General features: G+C 40.3%; 1 protein-coding gene across 3 annotated transcripts; it reads left to right on the plus strand.

Annotated features, from left to right (window-relative positions):
- The first annotated feature begins 4276 nt into the window (after positions 1–4276).
- Positions 4277–14020, plus strand: bmp4 (bone morphogenetic protein 4). Of its 3 annotated transcripts, none has more exons than XM_041214345.1 (5): positions 4277–4465; positions 5699–5879; positions 6872–6988; positions 7627–7985; positions 8612–14020. In XM_041214345.1, exons 3-5 carry the CDS (start codon positions 6960–6962, stop codon positions 9448–9450), a joined length of 1227 nt encoding a protein of 408 aa, XP_041070279.1. In that variant the 5' UTR covers positions 4277–4465; positions 5699–5879; positions 6872–6959; the 3' UTR covers positions 9451–14020. The 3 variants fall into 3 exon arrangements, with proteins under 3 accessions (XP_041070279.1, XP_041070280.1, XP_041070281.1); XM_041214346.1 differs by lacking the exon at positions 4277–4465 and adding an exon at positions 4971–4989; XM_041214347.1 differs by lacking the exons at positions 4277–4465; positions 5699–5879 and having other exon boundaries at positions 6872–6992.
- The last annotated feature ends 9208 nt before the right edge of the window (positions 14021–23228 follow it).

Consider the following 23228-nt stretch of genomic DNA (forward strand, 5'->3'; position numbering starts at 1 on the left):
TTAAACAATGCCATTGGGCTTTTTACATTCATCTGAAAAAGCAGACATCTGAAAGATAAAAACCTCTGACAATGCTGCCCTCCCTCAGCATTGTGCTGAAGTGCCTGTCTAGTTAATTTGCTTCAATTCATGTGGTGGGAATTGAGCGCACAAACTTTTAGTTCAGGTAAGTGTGCTACCACTCAGCCAACTGGCATAATATTTTACTTTCATTAGTCTTCAATTTTGAATTACTTCTATCTGTGAGGTTTTTTCCTCCTACCAATGTCTTTCCCTTCACTAATATCAAGCTAGCTGTTCTGCACAAATTAATTTAAACTGTTTAACTGAAAAACATTCAGATAGTGTCCTATGGAATATATGATATAGGAAGTCAGATCAAAACAAAATTCTAAAGTGACAGTTTTAATAACCGCCTATAATTGTTAAAAAAATATTATTGAAATGAAATGTCTTTACCTTGTGATGTATTTATTCTGGTATGTGCATTTTTGCATAAATATTAATTAATTGAAACTGAGAGCAAAATAGGTGCAGCCAATTAGGAAAAGGCATGGAAATCTATAGTACCAGAATTATTTAACAAACCATTTGCATTGGATAGGAATTTGATAGTTCTAGAAAGTGTTCACTAGCTGAGATTCTCTTCAGCCATCTCACCCCACTGTCTTAACATCTCCAATGTTCATTTGACGTATTCCTTTGGAGATAATCTAAACCTTTCTCCTCTACACAACCTACTCACCAAATGTTCTTTTACTCTACCAATAAGTCTGCGTTCACTTTTTTCCTCCAATTCCACCCATCAAATGAATGACCAAACACCCTTCCATTCTGCAACAGCTTGCAAAATATTTGCTCACTTGTGAACACACCCTCCCTGTCCATATCCTTATCCTGGAGGAGTAAATTGGCATTATGTGAATTGACTGAAATCTGGCACACTGCTGCTGATTTTTTCTCCTTGCTGAGAATAATTCTCTGGGTTCACATTCCACCATGTCCTATGCCTAATCTTATTGTGCAAATGCGACTATGACTATACCCCTATTCCTCTGACTCCTTCACCATGTCACCCCAGACAGCACCTTCTTCTCTCCTTTGCCACTTTTCACTATTGGAAAAAGCAACTTCATCTTACGCCCAAATTCTCTCAAATTCTGATCCGTTCTTGTGGCCTGCCTTGACAACATTGACACTTCTGTTGGCCTTTTCAACAACTGTCTCACCTCTATCATTGACACCTTTACTCTGAATGGACCACTTCTTGTCTTGCTTTAGTTAAACTATGATGGTTCTACAAAATCTGACAACTTTGAATTAACACTTTTTTACTGCCCTCAAGAAATAGACAACATTATTTCATATGCTGATGTTTGGGGCTTCCCTAAACACCAGCATATTAAATAATGTTTTCTATGGCAATGTTTGTATAACAAGGGGCAGGGGGGTGAGGCTCTCTTTAACTGGATAAATCAATAGTGTTCATCATCAGAATCTGAACCTTTAGAGAAAGTCGAGAGGTGTTAGAACTGACAGAGGATGTATTGACAGCTTTGCATGTTAGAAATTGTTAACTTACACCTGAGGAATTGAGACAGTCTTTGAATTTGAAGTAAAATTTAAGAAGTGCAAACTTAATTGTTACCTGGTGAGCATTTGAATATTATGTCAATTGAATGGGGCAACTTTGTTAACACTGTTGCTAACACTAATTCTTTGACATAAGCAAAAACTGTGAATTCAATAACATTGGCAAGTGGTCTATGTGGAATTTACCTGACTGCCCTCTAAACTGGAGAATCCTTGTGTTCCAATATTTATTGCCTTATCTTAGAACTCACATTAATATTGAGCATTTGATATCTGCAATTGGTAATTTATTTTGGTAACAGGACTGAGAATGTAATTTCATGGTGGAGTAATTGCTGATATAAAGGCTACAAAAATAGTATAATAGTTGGCACATCAGCTGCGCTGCTCTGCAGTTTTTGTTTTGAATTATAGTTTAAAAATTAATTTGGTGAGGCAGTTGCAATCAATGACACCATTACATTATCAAGTCACTAAACACAGCCTTGTCTATGCCTCTGTTTACAAATCTGGTGAATTGCTGGGGAGCCCTGTGCGACAATATATTTGATGTGTACAAAGAAGCAAACTTGTATATAATCCATCATTCTTAATTTGGCAAGGCCTGAATTTCTTTAAGAGAAAAAATATATAAATTTAGTAATGGGAGGGATTTGGAGCATAGGAGGAGTTAATCTGCCCACCCTTCCAGCAGAGGAATGCCTTCCCCATGGGAATGTAAAGCGAAAATAATTTAAAGAATCTATTCATAGCCCTTCTCCATCCTACCTCTGCAATATTCTTTTGCCCAATGTTCCAGCTCTTGCCATCTGAGTCCAGACTTCTCTATATCCCTTCTCCAGCCAATTCATCACCTCAGGTAGAATCTTCAACTCTATTGGCTCTACACTCCTGAAATTCTCTTTCTAAAATCCTCCCAGATTGTCAATTTTCTCCTCATCATTAGAAGCCTACTCAAAATCTACTTTTTTAACTGTTACCTGAGCAGGGTGCTTTCTCTTATTTCTCACTCTGAGCTGATTGCCCTGCCCCACTATTTTAAAGGTAGTACCTAAGTGTAAGTTGTTGCACTGAACATTTGGTATGTCAAACCATTTCATGTATTCAACTCATTTGGATTCTACAGAATTTACTTAACTTCCTGATGAAAGATCCTGTAATGTTTCTCTCTGTCCGCACATCCCAAGGCAAATCAACTAAAGCACATCCAACTCACCATCTAGATTTTCTCTCGTTGATTAGTTGGCTTCATTTCCACAAACTCAGTGTCTGAAGAATGATCATGTTCTACACAATATTCCATTCTAGCTATTTATACATCCTTATTTTTAATTTCACTCCTAACCCAATATTTATGCAGCAAAGATGGTAACACAGCATTAATTGTTTTAGCTTGGAGTTTATTCTGCATGTCTAATCTCCAAATTTTGTAGCCTAGAGTTTGGCATTGGCAGTCTAGTTCAAATAATCGTCCTGATAAGAACATCGCTTAGCATTTTGAAGGTCTGTGTCCCATTCATTTCATTTTTCTCCAATGAAAACAAATTCATTTCTAAGTGTGAATAATATGAGAAAAAATTACTGATTTGGAGTTCTATCACCTAGATTCCTCCGAGCTTTACATTTCTGAACCCTCTCAATGCACCAGTATAATGCAGCATAATATTGGGCATAAGATGTCAAAATTACATGAAGTATTTCCAGCGTTTGATTAATGACATAAAACAATTTCAATAACGATAGTAAAATATATTTAGGATTCAGCACAGCAAAAAATGTGAAGTGCATTTAAGGAATACTGTTGAAACTTTATGTCCCTCAAGATGATTTCTACTTTACTCTCACGCCCTGGCTTCCACTCCGAACCTTAACAATTTTGAAAAAAGGGATTCAGCACTGTCTCCCGTGACTAGCGCTAGAATGACAGCGTCAACGTGGCTATATTTAAAAGTGCAAAGATGTTGGTGGAATAATTGACAACTATTTGTCTACGCTCTGTAGTTTTTTTTATAACTAAAACTAATGTATATATTCTGCAAACTTATCTTGCAGATCCAAAGCTTCCATTGCAAACTTTACCGTGTCCTATTGTTCGGGGCATTAAAAAAACTTTCATCTCGTCTAAAGCCTTACTTTCACCTTCCTTAATTATACAGCGATTCCCGGTACCGAATAACACTATCTTTCATACACTTCCACCATACTCTTTTTTTTAACTTTGTTTCTTCTTCCATCGCTATGAATTGTCTTTGTGGCTGCCTTTTCCGCTCTCTTTTTTCTTCAATGTACTTTTCTTTTGCTCACGGGAACTTTCTGTCGCTCCGGAAGAACTCAATCACATCTATGCGGATTCTGAATAAAATACACATCTTCCCAAGCCATGAGTTACCGCGTTGTTCACAACAAAGCTAGTAAAAGCGCCACTGAGTCTAAACGAAAACTGTAAGTGGGAAATAGGCTACTTGATATGTATGTATATACGGTATTCACACGCTAATCTCCGGTGGTTTGTTGGATGTATAACTATTACCCACTTCAGCAGGAAGGAAGTGAAATATTATGGAGATCGCATAAGTGAGGCTTTATGAACTCCGGTTAAAATACCACAATGACGTACATACTTTCCAACAAATTGCATGAACTGGGCGGCCACATATTAGTCGGATTGACTGGTCGCTCCAGCTTGGCTTGTTAAAATGGATCTAATATGGGGTTTTGTGTGTCCGCGCCTTTCCTTATAGCGCCTTAACCAGTCCATTCCCGATAAATTGAATTCATTGGACCAAATATGCTGACAAGTTATACCTAGCGATAGTCATGCAGATAAATTAGCTGCAATTATTTTGGAGTATCTGCGTGCGGTAAATCTATGGTGAGTTGTCTTTAACTATAATTAGGGCATTATTGTTGATCGTACACATGGTAATAGTGAGATTGTTGAAGTTTATAATTCTGAGAGTTAATCAATATCGATTAACATTGGTTATTTCAGCTATATATTGGCTCCTTATTATTGTATTCACACGTGCTCCACTTAAAAAAAATGCGAGGGCGCTAATGTTACACTGTTTGCAGAATTCACTTTAGACTGGGCACAAAGTGGATGTGTTTATCAAAGTTGACGGTGTTTCCAGAATCGATTGACCGATGTTCTACTGGAGATGCTGTGCTCAATTAATATTGCGGTTTTGGGGATAAGAGACAAATTTGTGTTAAGATCTTGTGTAGAACGTTCACGGCAACTTCAACAGGGTTTGATGTGATACGTTATTAAAATCGTTGTTTAAATTTTTAGTGAGTCAGTCCGTAGTGTTATTGAGTTAATGAGTCTGCAATACAAAGTTGATAAGGACTACAGTTCGGCGATCGCTGGCAAGTTGTGTCTTCACGTCTGAGGTGAGATGCCTGCTGTAAACATCGATAAACCAATGAGTCATTTTCATGCCTTACCTGGAAGTAGAAATGCGCTGAGCTATTACCTATGGTGTCTATGAAACGTTTGTGTAATATTTATTGCCTTTCTTATGGATGAACTTGGGGAATTGTTTTATAAATTGTGCGTGGATTTTAGAAGCGCTTTCATACCGCATATAGTGAAAATGGGTTTCAGCGGTCATTTCGTAGATAATTAGGATTTCTCTATTTCGCTGTGGAGTTGTAGAAATAATGTGTGCAATTTAGTACAATGCACGATTGTAGTAGGGTCTTGCACCGATGGTACCGGAGTTCGTACTTTTAATATGCCGATTAAAGAAGTTAACAGTTTCCTCGTGGGAGATGCGACTGTTGACTGGATTTGTGTACGAAACTTCCTGGTGAGAGGCTGTTTTCAGGAAATAAACTAAATGCTTTGCTGCAGTTTGTAAACCTAAGGTTGTGAAATTCGCTGTTGTCGGTTTCATGAGTGTTGAGCTTGTTAAGAATGTGTGCACGTTGATAGCAAATTCTGCGGTTGTGCCATCGATTAGCCTTGTGTAATAAATGCATTAAAATGTACACGATCCTTCACTGAGTGTTGTCTGGTGTGAGGCTCAGTAATTCTGTGTCGGAACGGGGAGCATTATGACCCACTGAGTATTTCCAGCATTTTCTGTTTTTATTATAGCATTACTGTGGGCTCAAGTTCCGTGGAATTTCACGCGGCATCTTATGCTACTCTGTAATCGCGGCGTGTACCCGCCTGCAGCACTGGAAATCATTGTGTGTGTGGGAGAGCACCATTCGTATTCGCCGCTATCCCCTATGCTGCTCGAGCCCTGGGCTCCATGCCCTACATTGATTGACAGGTAATCGGGCTCCTCTCCCCTCTGGCACAGCAGCTTGTGAGGGGGGGCGGGACTTTGCATTATGATATCGAGGGGGACGGTTTGTTGCCTGGTGAAAGACAGGAGGGTGGAAGAATTTCGGAACGCAGGCGGAGCCGGAGAGGAGGACTGTCGGAAGAGGTGGGGTGAGCGAGGGTGATTGGCAGTGAAAGCGGGGCCGTGCCAAAGGCTCGCATGGGGATTGGGCTAAATAGAATGAGTGACAGTGGGGGCGGGGCCGGCGAGGCGGTGTGTCCGCGGGGGCGGTGCCCGTGGGGAGGGGTGACAGTGGGGGCGGGGGCGGTGAGGATGATTGGCAGATGAGGCGGGCCCATGAGGGTGATTGGATGGGTCGGGGGCAGTGAAGATAATTGTTAAATGGGGCGGAGCCAGTCAGGATTATTAGCAGATTGGGCGGAGCTGGTCAGGATGGCCGGCAGATGGGGCGGAGCTGGTGAAGATCATTGGGAGTTGGGGCGCGGCCGTTGAGGATGATTGGCAGGGTCTGGGCAGGAGGAGTGACATTCGGGGGGCGGACCGGTGAAGATGATTGGCAGATAGGGCGGGGCTGGTGTAGATGATTAGGATTATGGGGAGGGGTTGATGAGGATGATTGGCAGATGGGGCGGGGCTAGTGAAGATTAGATGGGCGGGGCTGATGAGGATGATTGGCAGATGGGGCGGGGTTGGCAGATGGGGCGTGGCTGGGGAGGATGATTAGTAAATAGGGCGGGTCCGGTAAGGTTGAGGGACCGAGGGCGGGGCTGGCAGGGTGATTGGCAGGTGGGGCGGGGTTGTGAGGATGATTGGCAGATGGGGCGTGGCTGTGAGGATGATTAGTAAATAGGGGGGGTCCGGTGAGGTTGAGTGACTGGGGGCGGGGCTGTGAGGGTGATTGGCAGATGGGGCGGGGCTGGCTGACGTCGCGGAGAGGAAACGGAGACTGTGCTCATTATATTCAAATGTTGTTCCAGGAGGGATTCGATAATACGTAGCCGAGCAGCCAAGCTCTAGAGTCCCTGAGCTTTTCAAGAACTTGTCCAAGATCGGCTGTCAAGAATCATGGACTGTTTTCATCTGCCTTGTTTTCTGTCAGTGAGTAGACCTTTTTATACTTTTCTAATAGATTGGGAGGGATTTTATATTCTTGTTTGCATGCTGTAGCGCTGTGTCTGTGTGTCTGTGTTTTAACCATTTATTTGATTCCTCTCTTAACATGTACTTGCGATCCCTTCCCTACATCATAGCTCAGGGTTGGGTGAGAGTATGGTTCGGGGGGGGGGGGGGATTTTACACTTGTGCTTTGCTTGTCAAGAAGCAATTAACGAAGTGTTGCACCGTCAAATCCCAGGCTTTGAAAGTAGTCAATGTGGAAATGTGAAGACATTTAAAATGAAAAAATCTCTTTGCCCGAATTATTTGTGTTCTTTGCTCTCCATTTCTCAAAGATCATGAGGCGTTTGGGGAGATGCCCGATACAGGATTTTAAACTTGTTGCTTCCAAAGAAACCAGTCTAAGATAATTACTAAGATAGTGAAAACACAAAGAGTAACAGGATGGTGCTATCTGCCTGATTATGGGCTATTTAACTGTAACCGAGTGAGACCAAGTAATTATACCTCTTCTCTCACTCTCTTTCTCTGTGTCGTGCGCTCTCTCTGGGGCGTTGATTGAAGATTACTCGTAATTCTCATTCCGTTTTTTTGTTGTTCCTTGTTTGCTCCACAGAGACACCATGATTCCTGGTAACCGAATGCTGATGGTAATTTTATTATGCCAAGTCTTACTGGGAGGTAATGCTAGTCTGATACCAGAGGAAGGGAGGAAAAAGTTCGCTGAGCAAAACCAGGCGGGTGGACGTCGCTCTCCGCAAAACCATGAACTGCTACGCGAATTCGAGGCCACTTTACTCAACATGTTCGGACTGCAACGGCGTCCACAGCCCAGCAAATCAGCCGTCGTCCCCCAGTACATGCTGGATCTTTACAGGCTGCAGTCCGGAGACGAGGTCACCCACGACATTAACTTCGAATACCCTGAGAGATCTACGAGCCGGGCCAACACCGTGAGGAGCTTTCACCATGAAGGTACTGGACCTGCAGATACATTGAGATGATTGTATTGATTAGAGGCAGTTTATGATAGCGGGAACAATACTAACAGAACATGGCGGGAGATGAATGTAAAATGTGTGCATAAGCAATTTACTTCCATTTGGGAAAATTCCTTTAGAGCGACGGGAGCCAATGTTTGTCGCTCTATTGTTTGGGACACCATACAAAGATATGCAATTTTAAAACGTGGATTGTATGTATTCAAGTGTTTAAATTAAAAGCTTGTTTAACATCAATTGGTTGCTGCAGGATATCTACCGAGTCTAGACTGCTCCGACTTGTACCGTTTATAATTCAGTGTAAATATCTGAGGGGGAGGAAGGGACTGTTTGGCAGGTGACAAAAATATTTTCTGAACTTTAAGCCGCCATTCGCAGTTAGTGTATAGCTTGTGTAGGGAGCTGTAGGTTGCATTAATTACCCTAATACACAAGTTTTTAGTCGAGCGCCAGGTTTGTTAAGTAGGCGTAATCTTTGTTGGTCTCGTCTCAGTCTGGTTTTTTTTCAAGCTGCGGGTATTTTATTTTGGTCCAGAGGCATTTTTATTTTCCGTGGGCGAATCAATTTAAGGGTTGTCTTTAATTTCTGTTGCGTAACAGAACACTTGGAGCTGATGCCAGGGCAGAGGGAAGACTCGCAACTCCGTTTTGTGTTTAATATCAGCGTGGTGCCCGAGAACGAGGTTCTCTCTTCTGCAGAACTAAGGCTGTACCGAGAGCAGATCGACAGCGTTTGGAACTGGAAGGACGGATTCCATCGCATCAACGTTTATGAGATTATGAGAGCCCCCAGCGAGAAGGGCGACCTCATCACCAGGCTCTTAGATACCAGGCTGGTTCACCAGAACAGGACACGGTGGGAGAGCTTTGACGTGAGCCCGGCCGTGCTGAGATGGACCATGCAAAAGCAACCCAACCACGGTCTGGTGGTCGAGGTGATCCACCTGAACGAGACGAAAAGCCGGCAAAGCACGCACGTAAGGATTAGCAGGTCGCTGCACCAAAGGCACGGCGATTGGTCCCAGCTCAGACCCTTGCTTGTAACTTTCAGCCACGATGGCAAAGGACACGCTCTAACCCGGAGGGTGAAACGGAGCAGCAAAGGCCAGAGGCGCAAGAAAAACAAATCGCACTGCAGGAGGCACTCTCTCTACGTGGATTTCAGCGATGTGGGCTGGAATGACTGGATAGTGGCACCGCCTGGTTACCAAGCTTTTTACTGTCACGGGGACTGCCCCTTCCCACTGGCAGATCATCTAAACTCAACGAATCACGCCATCGTGCAAACGCTTGTCAACTCTGTAAATTCCAACATCCCCAAAGCTTGCTGTGTCCCGACAGAACTCAGTCCCATCTCAATGCTTTACTTGGACGAGTATGACAAAGTTGTTCTGAAAAACTATCAGGAGATGGTTGTGGAGGGATGTGGGTGTCGCTGAGAAATACAATGAGAATTGACTTTTTTTTTATATATATGATGTCTGGACACTATCCGTAACAGGCGTTCACCATTACATTATTTATGACTTATGTGCAAATGTTGACCATATGATCATATATTTTGACAAAATATATTTATAACTACATATAAAAGGAAAATAAAAATGAGTCATATTTTAAACGTAAAATAAATTTCTGTACAACGTCTTTGTTAACTGTATATTAGAATGTATATGTTTAAATTGGAATATAGAAAAAATGTTCATAAATGTTCATTAAGTGTATTATTTATTATTTTTCACCTTTTTCAGAGTTGAATTCAGTGTGTAAGTGTATGCAGATTTAGAAATCTAAGCTGAAGTACTTAATGAGTCCCCCCTTTTTCTCTTAAAGGAAGCGCTTTAAGCGTTTGTCGTTCTTTTGTTGAGAAGCTGATTTGTAAAAGGTGTGAACGGAGGTTTAACATACATGAAAAAATGTCAACAGATCCAGTTCTTGTGCTAATAGATGTAAATAGGTGACTTCTGTTCACTGGGAAGCTGTTGAACAGTGAATAACTCGAGAGAGGAGGATGGCCTTGAAAAAGGACGTGGATAAATATCACCTCCAAACGACTTGATCTGCTTTACTGTTTTCATACCTGTTTGTCATTCATTTCATTGGCAGTTTGGACCCTGTGGCAGGAATACTTTAAAACAGATCAGAAAGCGCAACGCCACACCATACATCAGAATCCTGTTAAAAGTGACCGCTCTTGTACCTAAACTAACATTAAACCGAATTTCCCCCGTGATTAGACGTTAATTTGCTGAAATCCATTTTCAGTGATAGTATACTTGTCACCAGGGGTTACTGTATTACGATTTTTATCCTTTCATCTGTCCTCCCCTTCCCCACCCCCACCACCCTCCAACTGTAAGAGGTTTTGCCTCCGAGCAAATCATTGTCAAACGAATATTAGGAAGGTAGCGAGAGGGTTAGCAGATGTTAATCAAGGCTGCATGTAGCCTTAATTTTTTGGAGATGTTGAAATGCAGACTGCTTAGGCCCAAAAGGGACCTAGCAGCCTTTAAAACTCAAAAAAGAGAACTCCAAGAGTTGCCTAAGCCTGCGCTCCCTGGAGTGTGCAGGTGGAGAGAGCAGATCAGACCCTCAGGCAAAGGCATCCATGCTCCGCAATTTACTCACGGCCCTGTTAGTTTTCAACTGTGGCCAACTTGAATACATCTTTAAAAAGGATTTGATGATTGCATTCCCTCAGGAAACATTTGTTTTCGTTCCACATCATATCTCCTAAACTGTATACCATGGCGGAGGGGGGGGGGGGGGCGGTGTGGAATCGACTTTCAAGTTTGAAATGTTTCGGAACTTATTTTAGCCGTTAACTAGTCTGCTTCTGCCTTGGGTCTCTACACAAGTGACTTTGTTCGGTTTTTTTCTAATGAAGTAGTCTATAATTGTACGTCAAGTTTATTCCTTTACACTGTTTTGTTACGTGGCACCAGAATTATACGTGGACTTTAAAAAAAATGTAATTTTAACATTTGCGATTCTTATACATTTTACCGTAGCTTTTAAAAGGAATTCAAATGTTAGCCTTTGTTTGATTTAAATGCCGAGTTGGTTTGGTCAAGTAGACGCTTGCAGTCTGAGATTGGTGCTGTATAAAAATACCATTCGGCGGAAAGACGCCTTCTCTTATGTTGAAATGTTGCCTGGTTTTTACCTTCAAAGTTTGTGTGTGGTCTGGCCGTGCTTTTAAATATGAATTATAAATATTTAATAACAGCTAGTGAACAGGCTAATCATTTATGGTTGCGGATGAACGGTTCTGGAATGTCTGCTTCCAAGGACAGTGCCCTACTTAAATGCCAGGTTGCAAATTTTCAATTTAAATCCAAAAACGTGATTTAAGTCATTTTGCAGGCCTGCTACTGTTGCAGGTCTAGCCCCGTGATGCTGGAGAGTACATTTTACTTCCTAACGTTTCTGTCGAGAGTAAAATTCCAGCAGCGAAATTATTTTCTCTGGATTTGGAAAACGAATGGAGGTGGGAGTTAATTCCTACGTCAAACTCAGTTGCAATTGGATTTGATAGAAGCGTTTTCAACTTTTTTCTTTCACTTGTGATGACGACCTCCAGACATGGCCCCATTCCTTTGGTGCCCCCGCTCCATATTTATATGTGTATATACAAATGATATACACATCATCATCTCGAAAACAATCCAGAAGGTGCCGCTTCACTGACTAAGAGCAGCGAGAACACCCATCCTGTCACAGCTGCTGCAGCTGCAAAGTCAGGAACGCCTCTCCCAAGATGTGAGCCTCCTGTTATAGTCCCAGTACCGGAGCGCCACTCAAACAAACTGAAATCCATATTGCCCATCATCTCTAACTGCCCGCGTCTGATGCCGGCGCACAGCTTACAGTGGCTGTACTTCAAAACCGGCCGGAAAGGAAATCACTCCTACGAATTCTCCCTTCTGCCCAACAATCGTTTTACTATCTCTTCCAAAGGCCCGAGGCGGCGACCTGCTGCTTTCTCTTTGACGCCTGCATATCAGGCATAGCCATGCCGAGGAAAGAATTTCATTTTGAAGTGGCAATAAGCTGAAGGGGAGTGCTTTTCAGCCGTTTGACAGTGCAATTACACACATTTCAACTGATACGCTTCATTCAGATAACATCGCCCTGCCATTACAAAATCTGGAATGGTAATTGTCTGGTAGCTCATTACCCCAACACTCAATTCTCCGAGCTACATGAAAAACAAGCACACATTTATTAAAACGCTTCAGGAAATGAAGCGACAGCCTTCCTGCATATGTGCATACCTCTCTAGACTTCTTAGCGCCATAAGCAAACGTTTGAAGCTATTAACTGATTGTAACATTACACTTTTGGTATTTCAGCTTTAGCCTTCGTTAAAATATATCTGCACGAGTCTCATTCTCTTCAAGTCTTGCCTACAGAGCCATGTACACCAAAATCAAATCATTATTTTGTTAATCATTTCAGTTTCAAAATCGTTCCTTTGTTCCAATTTGATTCCATTCAACAGGCTCCAACATGTAGAAAGCTGGTTCTTTTCAAACCTGCTATAAACCGGCACAGTAGACTTTTGCAGAAAATATTTGTTTTATAGCATGTTAAATGCACAATTTTGTATTGCAAGGACGCATTGAAATTAAGCTTATTTTTCCTGTGACTTCCATCACGTATAATTTAATTTGCATAATTAATGAACAATAAACAACAAATCGCTTTCGTGTAATTTAATGTGGAAGCAATTCCGAAATTGGAACTTCATTTAAACACAAACAAGAGCACCCTTGTTAAACTGCTACACTTCCAATAAAGAATTCATGAGCTGCATTGAAGCAGAGAAACTCCTAACTCACTTGTATTCCCTTCTGTGCTGTCGGTGTAGCTCAAGGGAAGAATTCAATCAAATGATTTAATCTGCACTATTCTTTATTTCATCTTAATACAAATAGACATGAGTTGGGTTTGAGTTTAGATCGAGAGGTGGTGATAATGAAGGTGAAAGAAACGGCGCAGTAGAATTCTGCACATGAAATTAAAGATACGTTTTATATAAATGTTAAAGATGAGAAGTCTGGTTAATGAATGCATTCAAATATCACCAATTCTGTTTAATTCATCCTTTGTAAAATTATATTCCCACTATAAATTTGTCTTCTGTTTCCTTTGCTTAGCATCAGGTCTTAAGGTTTTATTTTTAAGGTTTGCAGGGTGCATTAGTGCAACTTTAGAGTCAGCACTAGATGTCACCAGGTCATGTTAGGTCTGGTATTTAACTCCAATGTGATATCAAGCCAGGAGTAAAAACTGTCCCAGTGGTACCATGAATCTCCAGGACACATTTCAAATCTACCTGCAGTAATTTAAATGACTGGGTGATACTGACACCTCAACTTTCCCCTTCTAACTGCTTTATGTTTTAATTATCAGGGACGAGCCCTGCACATGCTTATAACCACACATTTACCAGATTTCTCATGGGCTGAATGATTGGAGTTCTAGCCACGTGGTATACTACAACTTGTACAGATTTGAGACTGACAGTTGCATTGAGATGGCAGTGTAAGATGCAAAAGTAATCATAATTATTCATGAACATATTATTCTCATTATCTGGAGGCAGCTGTATGGACAGAGCATCGTTCAACTCAGTTTTCATCAGCCTTCAGTGTAGTACATCCTCTGTCATGATTTGATCAAATTCTATACCGTATTAATTTGTTAGCACTTTGCTTTTGTGACAACTTACAAAATGTTAAGATAATTTCCAGTGATATCTCATGAAGCACCAATGATACAAACATTATAGACCAAAAATGAATAACACAGTGCCTATAAAATGTTTACCTTTGTTAGTTGTTATTTAAAAATCTCTAGTTTGCTGAATCCAAATCCACATGATTGATTATAAATGCCTGCAATTATTCATTTTGGTAAAAAATGGATTAGGCAAGTATGTGTGAGTTGATGACATGCATATTTATGAGTCAGTAAATAAATGAGCCATTTTAAAGAAAATAAGCACCGTTTGTCTTTCGACGCTTCTTTCCTGTTAAGAATTTTTTTAGAATAATAGTGGATGGTTGGAGGTGAACTCCAAACATAGCAGATTTTTGCTGTCAGCCAGTAGACCAAAAGCAATGCTTGTATACATCCTCAGATAATTTGGTCTTTTGTGTAAATACGTATAAGTACATTTCTCTCACTTCCTTTTGTGATAAATAGCTGCTCTTCCATCATGGCAATGAAAAATTGGTTAGTACTGGAGAATGATGGGCTTGTGATGCCAAAAGGACTATTCAAAATAACTGCTTGACATTTTAGATGAAAAAAATTACTAGGAAATAATACAATGCCTTATTTAACCTCCAGACTTGACTATTCTAATCCACCATTGGCTAGCCTTCCACATTCTACCCTTCATAAACCTGAGGTCACCCAAAACTCTGCTGCCGTGTCCTAACTCACACCAAATCCCATTTTGCAATCACCCCTGTGTTCACTGAGCTACATTGGCACCTGGTTAAGCAATGCCTCAATTCTAAAATTCTCATCTTTGTTTTCAAATCCTTCCATGGTTTCACCCCTCCATATCTTTGTCCAGTCCTTCAACCTTCAAGATATTTGCACTCGTCTAATTCTGATCTCTTAAGCACCCCCGATATTAATTGTCACACAACTGGTGGCCATGCCTTCAGCTGCCTGGCCCCAAAGCTCTGGAATTCCCTCCCTAAACTCCTCCATCTGTCTATCTGACTTTTCTTTTAGACACACCTAAAGCCTTTGACCAAGCTTTTGGTCATTTCCCCTAATATCCCCTTATGTGGCCTAGTGTCACAATTTGTTTTTTCATGTCTCTGTGAAGTGCCTTGGGGTGTTTTATTACATTAAAGGCAATATATAAATACAATTTGTCGATGCAAATGTGTGCAGACTATAAAATGCATTGTAACAATGTATGGATGATACAACCTATGTAAGCAATATAATATTATAGAGAGTATTAGATACTCGAGTTATTTCAAAATAGAAATGCAATTAGGAGGGTCAAAAGACATCACAATTTTGCTCATTTAATTTCTAATTGAACTGAAAGGTTAGATCACTGCCTTGCAATCACTCTGAACGAGTGTTACTGTGGTATTCAGCTTTTTACCAGCAAGAATTGTTGGTATGGGCTGACAGCACACTTCTTTATTGATGCATAATGATGTTCACGCTGAAGTGTTACAATTTTTGAGATTTTTACTGCAGTTATTTTGAAAAATATAATTGACAGGCAGTTCCTTAGAAATTATCTAGCTGGATATATCTTGTAATATTCTTTTTAAATGATTGCCTCCTTCATATGCATGACATTTGAGTAAAAATAATAGTATTCCTTTTTAAAGAGGACAATTTTATGACAATGGAATTGTTATTGGACAAATAACTAAAAGCTGTTGAGATAATACTATCAAATATCATTGCATCACAGATAGAAACACCTCTATTCACAATATAGTTTAGTGTAGTGCCATGTAATCCAGAAGGTGTGACCCCTAATCTGTACTGAGTTAGCTAGTTTCAACCAATATGATATTGGCCTATCACTGTCAGCTTTGGTCATGTGGATTAGAGCAGGAAAAATTGGTCAGGCTCTTGATGGCTTTCTGATGAACCTTGGTGGAAAATGACTTTGGGTACAATCAGGATCAGGCTCAGCTGTGATGCCCACCCATCCACAATCAGATAGTATGCCAACACTCATTTTTTCAAGCACACCATGAAAGATACTGAATGACTGCCAGTAACTGTCGGGCTAGACCCAAGCATTAGTCACTCCTTTCACAAGAAGGAGAATAAGGGGATAAAATGGAAGTTTTATCCTCATGCTACTTGGTGCAGTTAGGAAAACAAACTGATGAGTTCATAGATTGCTTTAGAAAAGCTCCATTCTATTTAGATGTTAAGTTTTTGCCCAATTGGCAAAAATAAAGTCCATCAAACTAATTTAAGAAAAACAGCCTTTGAAAGAATGAAGCTTTGTAGAAAGTATAAAGCCTAGACTGCATGATTTTGTTATAGACTGCTGTATGAGCTGGTTTCCCTGCCAGAGATACAGAAACTGACCTTGATCATTTAAGGGTGAACTATATTACTCTATAACAATAATAAAATACATGAACATTAAAGAGAAATTTTACCATGGATATAAATGTAGCAGATGGAATGGTGGTAGGTAAGATTTTAATTTTGAGAAAGGAGCTTATTTAAGGAAAAGTTATACACAATCTAATCATGGTCATGAACTTAGAATCAACTATCTGAAGCCCCCCTTGAACATTGCTGGCAAAGTGTTTAAAAATATTACAAACTGTCTTTTTTTTAGTATTAAAGGCCATAGGAAAAAATTAACTGTTAGCAGCTAGCATCTTAGCAATAATTTTCTCTATTTGTGGGGTAAAAAAACGTCTCCATTTTCTAATTCTAATTTTGGTTGTGTTTGCATCTTCAAGTCAGGTAGGTTGGATGTTTAGGTTATTGATAACACGATAGCAAATAATGCAGTTCCATATCATTTAACAGGCAGGGTGTTTAGGTTGAGAATACCTCAACTCTTTTCCCCTCCGCTCGAAATCAAATGATCCAAGATTTCAAAAAACAACCTTTCTTCAGGAGTGTGGCCAACAAATTTAGAGATTTGCCTATTGGATTAGCTGAAATGGATAGTTAGATTAGGTTGCATTTGAAGTTGAGTCCCAACACAATACTCATCAAATCATAACTGAAAGTGGTTTTTGGTGTATTGAAGATTAAACACAATTTATTGGATTGTTGCCTTCCCCTTTTTGCAATTCTTAAATTAACATTTTATTCCTCCATTTTCTGACTGGATATTTAATCCTTCACCTCATGTAAGTGCTGAAGTTCAATTCTACAGGCATCTAGTGTTTCACCCAAATGACCATTCCGTTTGTGTGAAAATAAATTGTAAACTGCAGTAACAGGGAGTATCAGAGTTGAGCTGGATCCTGTTTTTATTTGACGTTCATACAAGAAAAATGGAGTGCAGCTGACTAACTGAGTGAAGACTTAGAGTTTGGCGAGAGGGAGTTTTAAGTGATAATTTTGTTCTTAAATTTTGCTCTTAAAATCTGATCTAGTCTGTAATTAGCAGTAAATGGAAAATACTTTGAAAGCAGCTAAGTTCTTACTTTCTTGCAGTTTAGACAGGGTAAACTCACTCTCAGCTGGAGGAGCTGAGTAGTTACTTAGATAACTGGTTGAATCTGGTTGCTGTAGCCCCAATTCAGTTTACTATGAATTCAGGGCTCTTTAGTGCAACCTTGGCAAATGGCATGCAGCTGACTGAGTGAAGACTTGGAATTTGGTTAGAGGGGAATTCGGTGAAGGGGAGAAGGAATTGCTCATTTCCTCTTTCTATCTTTCTCATCCCATAGTAATTGGTTCCTGCTCTACTGCAGGGAAAGGAGCTAGCTGCTTGGTGAGTATCTGGTAAGTGGTAAGTTCTATTCTATCCCTGAGGTTTAAAATAGTACACAATTTGGCAGTAAAGTTAATAAAATATACATGAAAGCAACATAAGTAAGTGATTAATATAATTAAGTAATTATGTAAAACATATTAAGGATGGCAGGACAGGTGATGTGTCAAGGCTAGAGCATGTGGGAGCTCCTGGATAACATTGTGATCCAGGGCAAATATGTTTGCAGTAAGTGTTTGTGTCTTGAGGATCTTCGGCTCAGAGTCATTGAGCTGGAGGCTGAGCTGCAGATTTTGCAACACATCAGAACGTCAGAGGGCAGGAGTGCAGGAATGTGAGTCTCTGCAATTGTCCAATAGGTTTGAGGTTCTCTTAGCTTGTTTGGATGAGAGTGGGAGGCGGGGGGGTGCTGCAGGGTGGATGAGCAAACTGACCATCGTGGTACAGGAAGCCATACAATTCAGGGAGCAAAAAGGAATGTAGTGGTAATAGGGGATAATATAGTAAGGGGGATTGACACTGTTCTCTGTAGCAAAGAGCGAGAGTCCAGACGACTATGTTGCCTGCCCGGTGCCAAGGTTTGGGACATCTGCTCAGGGCTGGAGAGGAACTTGCAGTGAAAGGGGGAGGATCCAGTGGTTGTGGTCCATGTAGGTACCAACGACATAAGCAGGATGAGGAAGGAGGTTCTGTATAGTCAATATGACAAGCTGTGCACTTAATTAAGAAGCAGAACCTTACAGGTAATAATTTGTGGATTATTACCTAAGCCACGTGCAAATTGACATAGGACAAATAAGACTAGAGAAATGAATGCATGCCTGAAAGACGTGTGGGAGAAGTGGGTTTCGGTTTGTGAGGCATTGGCATTGGTACTGGGATCTGTACCATTGGAACGGTTTACACCTGAACCGTGCTGGGGCTGGTGTCCTCGCAAGCTGCCTAATTAGGGAAGTAGAGAGGGTTTTAAACTGTATAGTGAGGGAAAGGGATCAAATTTGGGAAGATGTGGTATACCAAAGAGTACAGACAAGGCAAGAGAGACAGGTATTAATATGGGAAATGATAGACAGACTGTGACAGGCAGGGACAGAGAGTACAAATCTAAGAGTAAATCAGCAGATAAGGCTAGGCACTACAAAAATAATAAAAGAGCAAAACTAAAGGCCCTATATCTAAACATATGGAGCATTCGAAACTAAACAGATTAACTGATAGTGCAAATAGAAATAAATAAGTACGATATCATAGCCATTACAGAGACATGGCTACAGGGTGACATAGATTGGGACCTGAATATTGAAGGGGATGGGACACTTAAGAAGGACAGGAAGTTAGGAAAAGGTGGAGGAGTGGCTCTGTTAATTAATGATGGCATTAACACATGAGAGAGCGATGACTTCACTTCAGGAAACCAGGATGTAGAAGCAGTTTGGGTTGAGATGAGGAATAATAAAAGCAAGAAGTCACTTGTGGGAGTGGTGTACAGGCCCCCTAATTGTAACTACATGGTAGGACAGAGTATAAAGGGAGAGATAATGGGAGCTTGTCAGAAAGGTACAGCAACAATCATGGGGATTTTAATCTACATATAGTCTGGAAAAATCAGATGGGCAAAAATAGTGTAGATGAGGAGTTCATAGAATGCTTTTGGAATAGTTTCTTAGAACAGCATATTCTAGAGCCAACCAGAGAGCAGGCTATACTAGACTTGATATTGAGCAATGAGGTAGGATTAATTGATAACTTCCTAGTGAAGACACCCCTAGGTAGTAGCAATCATAATATTGAATTTTACATTCATTTTGAGGGAGAATTGAGTGCGGCTATGACTAGTATTTTAAACTTAAATAAGGGCAATTATGAGGGCATGAAAGCAGGGCTAGCTATAGTGAACTGGCAAATGAGGTTAAGGGATATGAACATAGAGGTTCATTGGCAGATATTTAAAGGGATATTTCACAATACACAGAGTATATACATTCCAATGAGAAAGAGAAATTCCAAGGGGCGAGCCCACCATCCATGGTTAACTAAAAAAGTTAAAGACAGCATCAAACTTAAAGAGAAAGCATATATTTATGCAACAATGGGTGGTAGGTCAGAAGATTGGAAAGAATATAAAGAACAGCAAAGAATGACAAAAAGATTAATAAGGAGGGAAAAATTAGAGTATGAGAGAAAGCTAGCTAGTAATACAAAAATGGATAGTAATAGTTTCTATAGATATTTAAATAAGAAAAAGTTAACAAAGTGAGCATTGGTCCTATAGTGAGTGTGCCTGGGGAATTGCTAATGGAAAGTAGGGAGATGGCAGATGGATTAAACAGGTATTTGCTTCAGTCTTCACTTTAGAGGACACAAGTAACATCCCAGAAATAGCTGCAAATCTGGAAATGGAAGGGAGGGAGGAATTCTGGAAAATTACAATCACCAGGGAAGTGATAATGAGCAAATTGCAGGAGCTGCGGGCTGACAAATCCCCAGGTGTGGATGGGCTTCACCCTAAGGTCTTGAAAGAAGTGGCTCGTGAGATAGTTGACACACTGGTTTTAATTTTCCAAAATTCCCTAGATTCAGGGAATGTTCCATTAGATTGGAAAATAGCAAATAACTCTTTTATTCAAAAAGGGAGGGAGACAGAAAGCAGGAAACTGTAGGCCAGTTAGCCTAACATCTGTCATAGGGAAAATGTTAGAAGCTATTATTAAAGATACTACAGCAGGGCACTTAGAAAAATTCAAGGCAATCAGACAGAATCAACAACCAAGTTATTGGAGTTCTTTGAACACGTGCAGTGAATAAAGGGGAACCGGTGGATGTACTATACTTAGATTTCCAGAAGACATTTGATAAAATGCCCCATCGAAGGTTACTGCAGAAAATAAAAGCTCATGGTGTAGGAGGTAACATATTGGCATGGATGGAAGATTGGTTAGCTAACAAGAAGTAGAGAGATGGCAAAAATGGGTCTTTTTCTGGTTGGCAGAATATGGAAGTGCTGTGCCACAGGGATCAGTGCTGGGGCCTCAACCTATTACAATTTATATAATGACTTGGATGAAGGGACCAAAGGAATGGTTGCTAAATTTGCTGACAACAAAAGATAGGTGGGAAAGTAAATTCTGAAGTGGACGTAAGGAGGCTACAAAGGGACATAGATAGGTTAAGTGAGTGGGAAAAGATCTGACAAATAGAGTATAGTGTGGGCAGGGCAACTATGAAATGGTTCATTTTGACAGGAGGAATAAAAAAGAAGCTTCTTTTCCATATGGTGAGAGATTTCAGAGCTCTGAGGTTCAGAGGGATCTGAGAGTCCTAGTGCATGAATCACAGAAGGTTAGTATGCAGGTACAGCAAGGAATTAGGAAAGCTAATAGAATGTTATCATTTATTTTCAGAGGAATTGATTATAAAAGTAGGGAGGTTATGCTTCAGTTGTACAGGGCATTGGTGAGACCACATCTAGAGTACTGTGTACAGTACTGGTCTCCTTATTTAAAGGAAGATGTAAATGTGTTAGAAGCAGTTCAGAGAGGATTTGCTAGACTAGAACCAGGAACGGACAACTTGTCTTATGAGGAAAGGCTTGCCAGATTGGGCTTGTATCTACTGAAATTTAGAAGAGTAAGAGGCAACTTAATTGAAACGTATAAGATCCTGAGGGGTCTTGACAGGGTGGATGTAGAGAGGATGTTTCTTCTTGTGGGAGAATCTAGAACTAGGGGCCACGGTTTAAAAATAAGGGATTGCTCATTTAAGACAGAGATGAGGAGAAATTTTTTCTCTCAGAGGGCTGTTTGTCTTTGGAACTCTTCCTCGAAAGGCAGTGGAAGCAGAGTCTTTGAATATTTTTAAGGTGGAGCTAGATAGATTCTTGATTAACAAGGAGGTGAAAGGTTATCGGGGGTAGGCAGGAATGTAGGGTTAAGGTGGGATCAGCCATGATCTTATTGAATGGCAGGGCAGGCTCCAGGGGCCGAGTGGCCTACTCCTGTTCCTAATTTGTATGTTTGTATGTATGTATGTTCGTATGTGGATTTTTAAGCCTGGATTGCAGTCAGGAATTGGGATCTTTGTTGATTTCTCTCTTTCCAAAGTCAAGGATGCTACAGCCAACTGTAGCTGTAGTTTAGATCCCATAATTCACCATAAATTGGATGTCAAACATTCGATTCGAATAGAATGTATAGTTCACGGCCACAACCGATTTTACATGTACTCAAAACTATTGGAGGAGCTCAGAATAGTACCTCTCCTACTTCCATGTCATTCAAGATCTTATTGTACAAAGACAAATAAGATGTAAACTAAAAGTTTCTACAATCTAAAGGCATCTAAATATTCAATTGAACAGAGTTAAATAAAGAAAATGTAAAGGACAGAGCAAAGAAAACTAAGGTGCTTTTAAGGAAGTTAAAGGGATAATGGAAAAGTGGATTGCAGACAATCATGGAAATAATGGGTAAAGCTTTTACAATTACGTGAAAAATCAGGATGTCAAAGATGTATGATGTATGAAAAACAAAAACAGAATTACCTGGAAAAACTCAGCAGGTCTGGCAGCATCGGCGGAGAAGAAAAGAGTTGACGTTTCGAGTCCTCATGACCCTTCGACAGAACTTGAGACAGATTACGAAGAGTCAACGAGCAAGATGGAAATATTAAATGAGAACTTTCCACTAGCCTTCACTTTTGGAAGATAATCTCAACTGTTAGAAATTAATGATGATAATAAAACTGCTGATGTTAAATAGATGAACATTGTTTAGATAGAGTTAAGAACCTGAAAATAGATAGAGGCACAGGGTTGGATGATATTCACCAAAAGGCCCTAAGAGGGATGAGACAGTCACCTTGCAAGCCCATTGCCTGTACTTTTAATAGCTCCCTGCACTCTAGGATGGTTTTCCATAGATCGGAAGACAAGAAGGTGGAAACAGATAACTGTTTGGTCTGCCAATTAGTTTAAAATTATCAATGGGAAAGGTGCTCAAAGGAATCATTAAGGCCGAAATATATGCTTACTTAGAAAGAAAGGGACATTTTAGGGACACCCAATATGGCTTCAAAAAAAGTCAAGACTTAAACTTTGTGAAGAAGCCACTAAGATAGTGGATGAAGAAAGTCCAGTAGACAATGACTTTCAAAAGCCTATTGACAAAGTACCATGCAATAGGCTTCCCTGCTAGATCAAAGTCTCTGGTTTTGAAGGTAATATATTGAACTTGCAAGCAGTAGGCAGAAAGTAGCTATAGATGCATTTGGATCTGTTGGAATGGTGTTTCCTCTGGATTCATTTTGGGAAGGTTTCTTTTTACTATTTTTATTAATGATCTGGATGTAAGTGGTGGGGCATGACCTGTAAATTTTCAGATAAGATTAAGATTTGTGTAAATGGAGCCAATGCCCAATTGCTTCAGGCAAATCTTGATGTTAGGGTGGATTTTGCTTGGGACTGGCAAATTATGGTTTACTTGGAAAAGTGCAGTGTCATACATGTCAGCCAAGTTAATTCTGAAAATGCACCCAGCCTTCAGGAATAAGCATTAAAGAAGGTCGAGAAAGAGATGTTCTGTAGGGTCTAGTGAATATATCTCTAAAGGTTCATGAATAATGCTGTGAAGTGACAACTATAACAAATAGGGTGTTGGGGTACATTTATAGGAGAATTGATTAATTTAAAAATTCATTTATGGGACATAGGTGTCGCTGGCTCAGCCAGCATTTATTGCCCATCTC

The sequence above is a fragment of the Carcharodon carcharias genome, chromosome 20 (assembly GCF_017639515.1).
Source record: "Carcharodon carcharias isolate sCarCar2 chromosome 20, sCarCar2.pri, whole genome shotgun sequence".
Classification (NCBI taxonomy): domain Eukaryota; kingdom Metazoa; phylum Chordata; class Chondrichthyes; order Lamniformes; family Lamnidae; genus Carcharodon; species Carcharodon carcharias.

Bases quoted from the DNA above. Each gene is read 5' to 3' on its own strand.
- bmp4 (XM_041214345.1), top strand. From the start codon at position 6,960: ATGGACTGTTTTCATCTGCCTTGTTTTCT. The intron at 6,989-7,626 runs GTCAGTGAGTAG...TTTGCTCCACAG, and splicing joins TTTCATCTGCCTTGTTTTCT to AGACACCATGATTCCTGGTA. The intron at 7,986-8,611 runs GTACTGGACCTG...GTTGCGTAACAG, and splicing joins GAGGAGCTTTCACCATGAAG to AACACTTGGAGCTGATGCCA.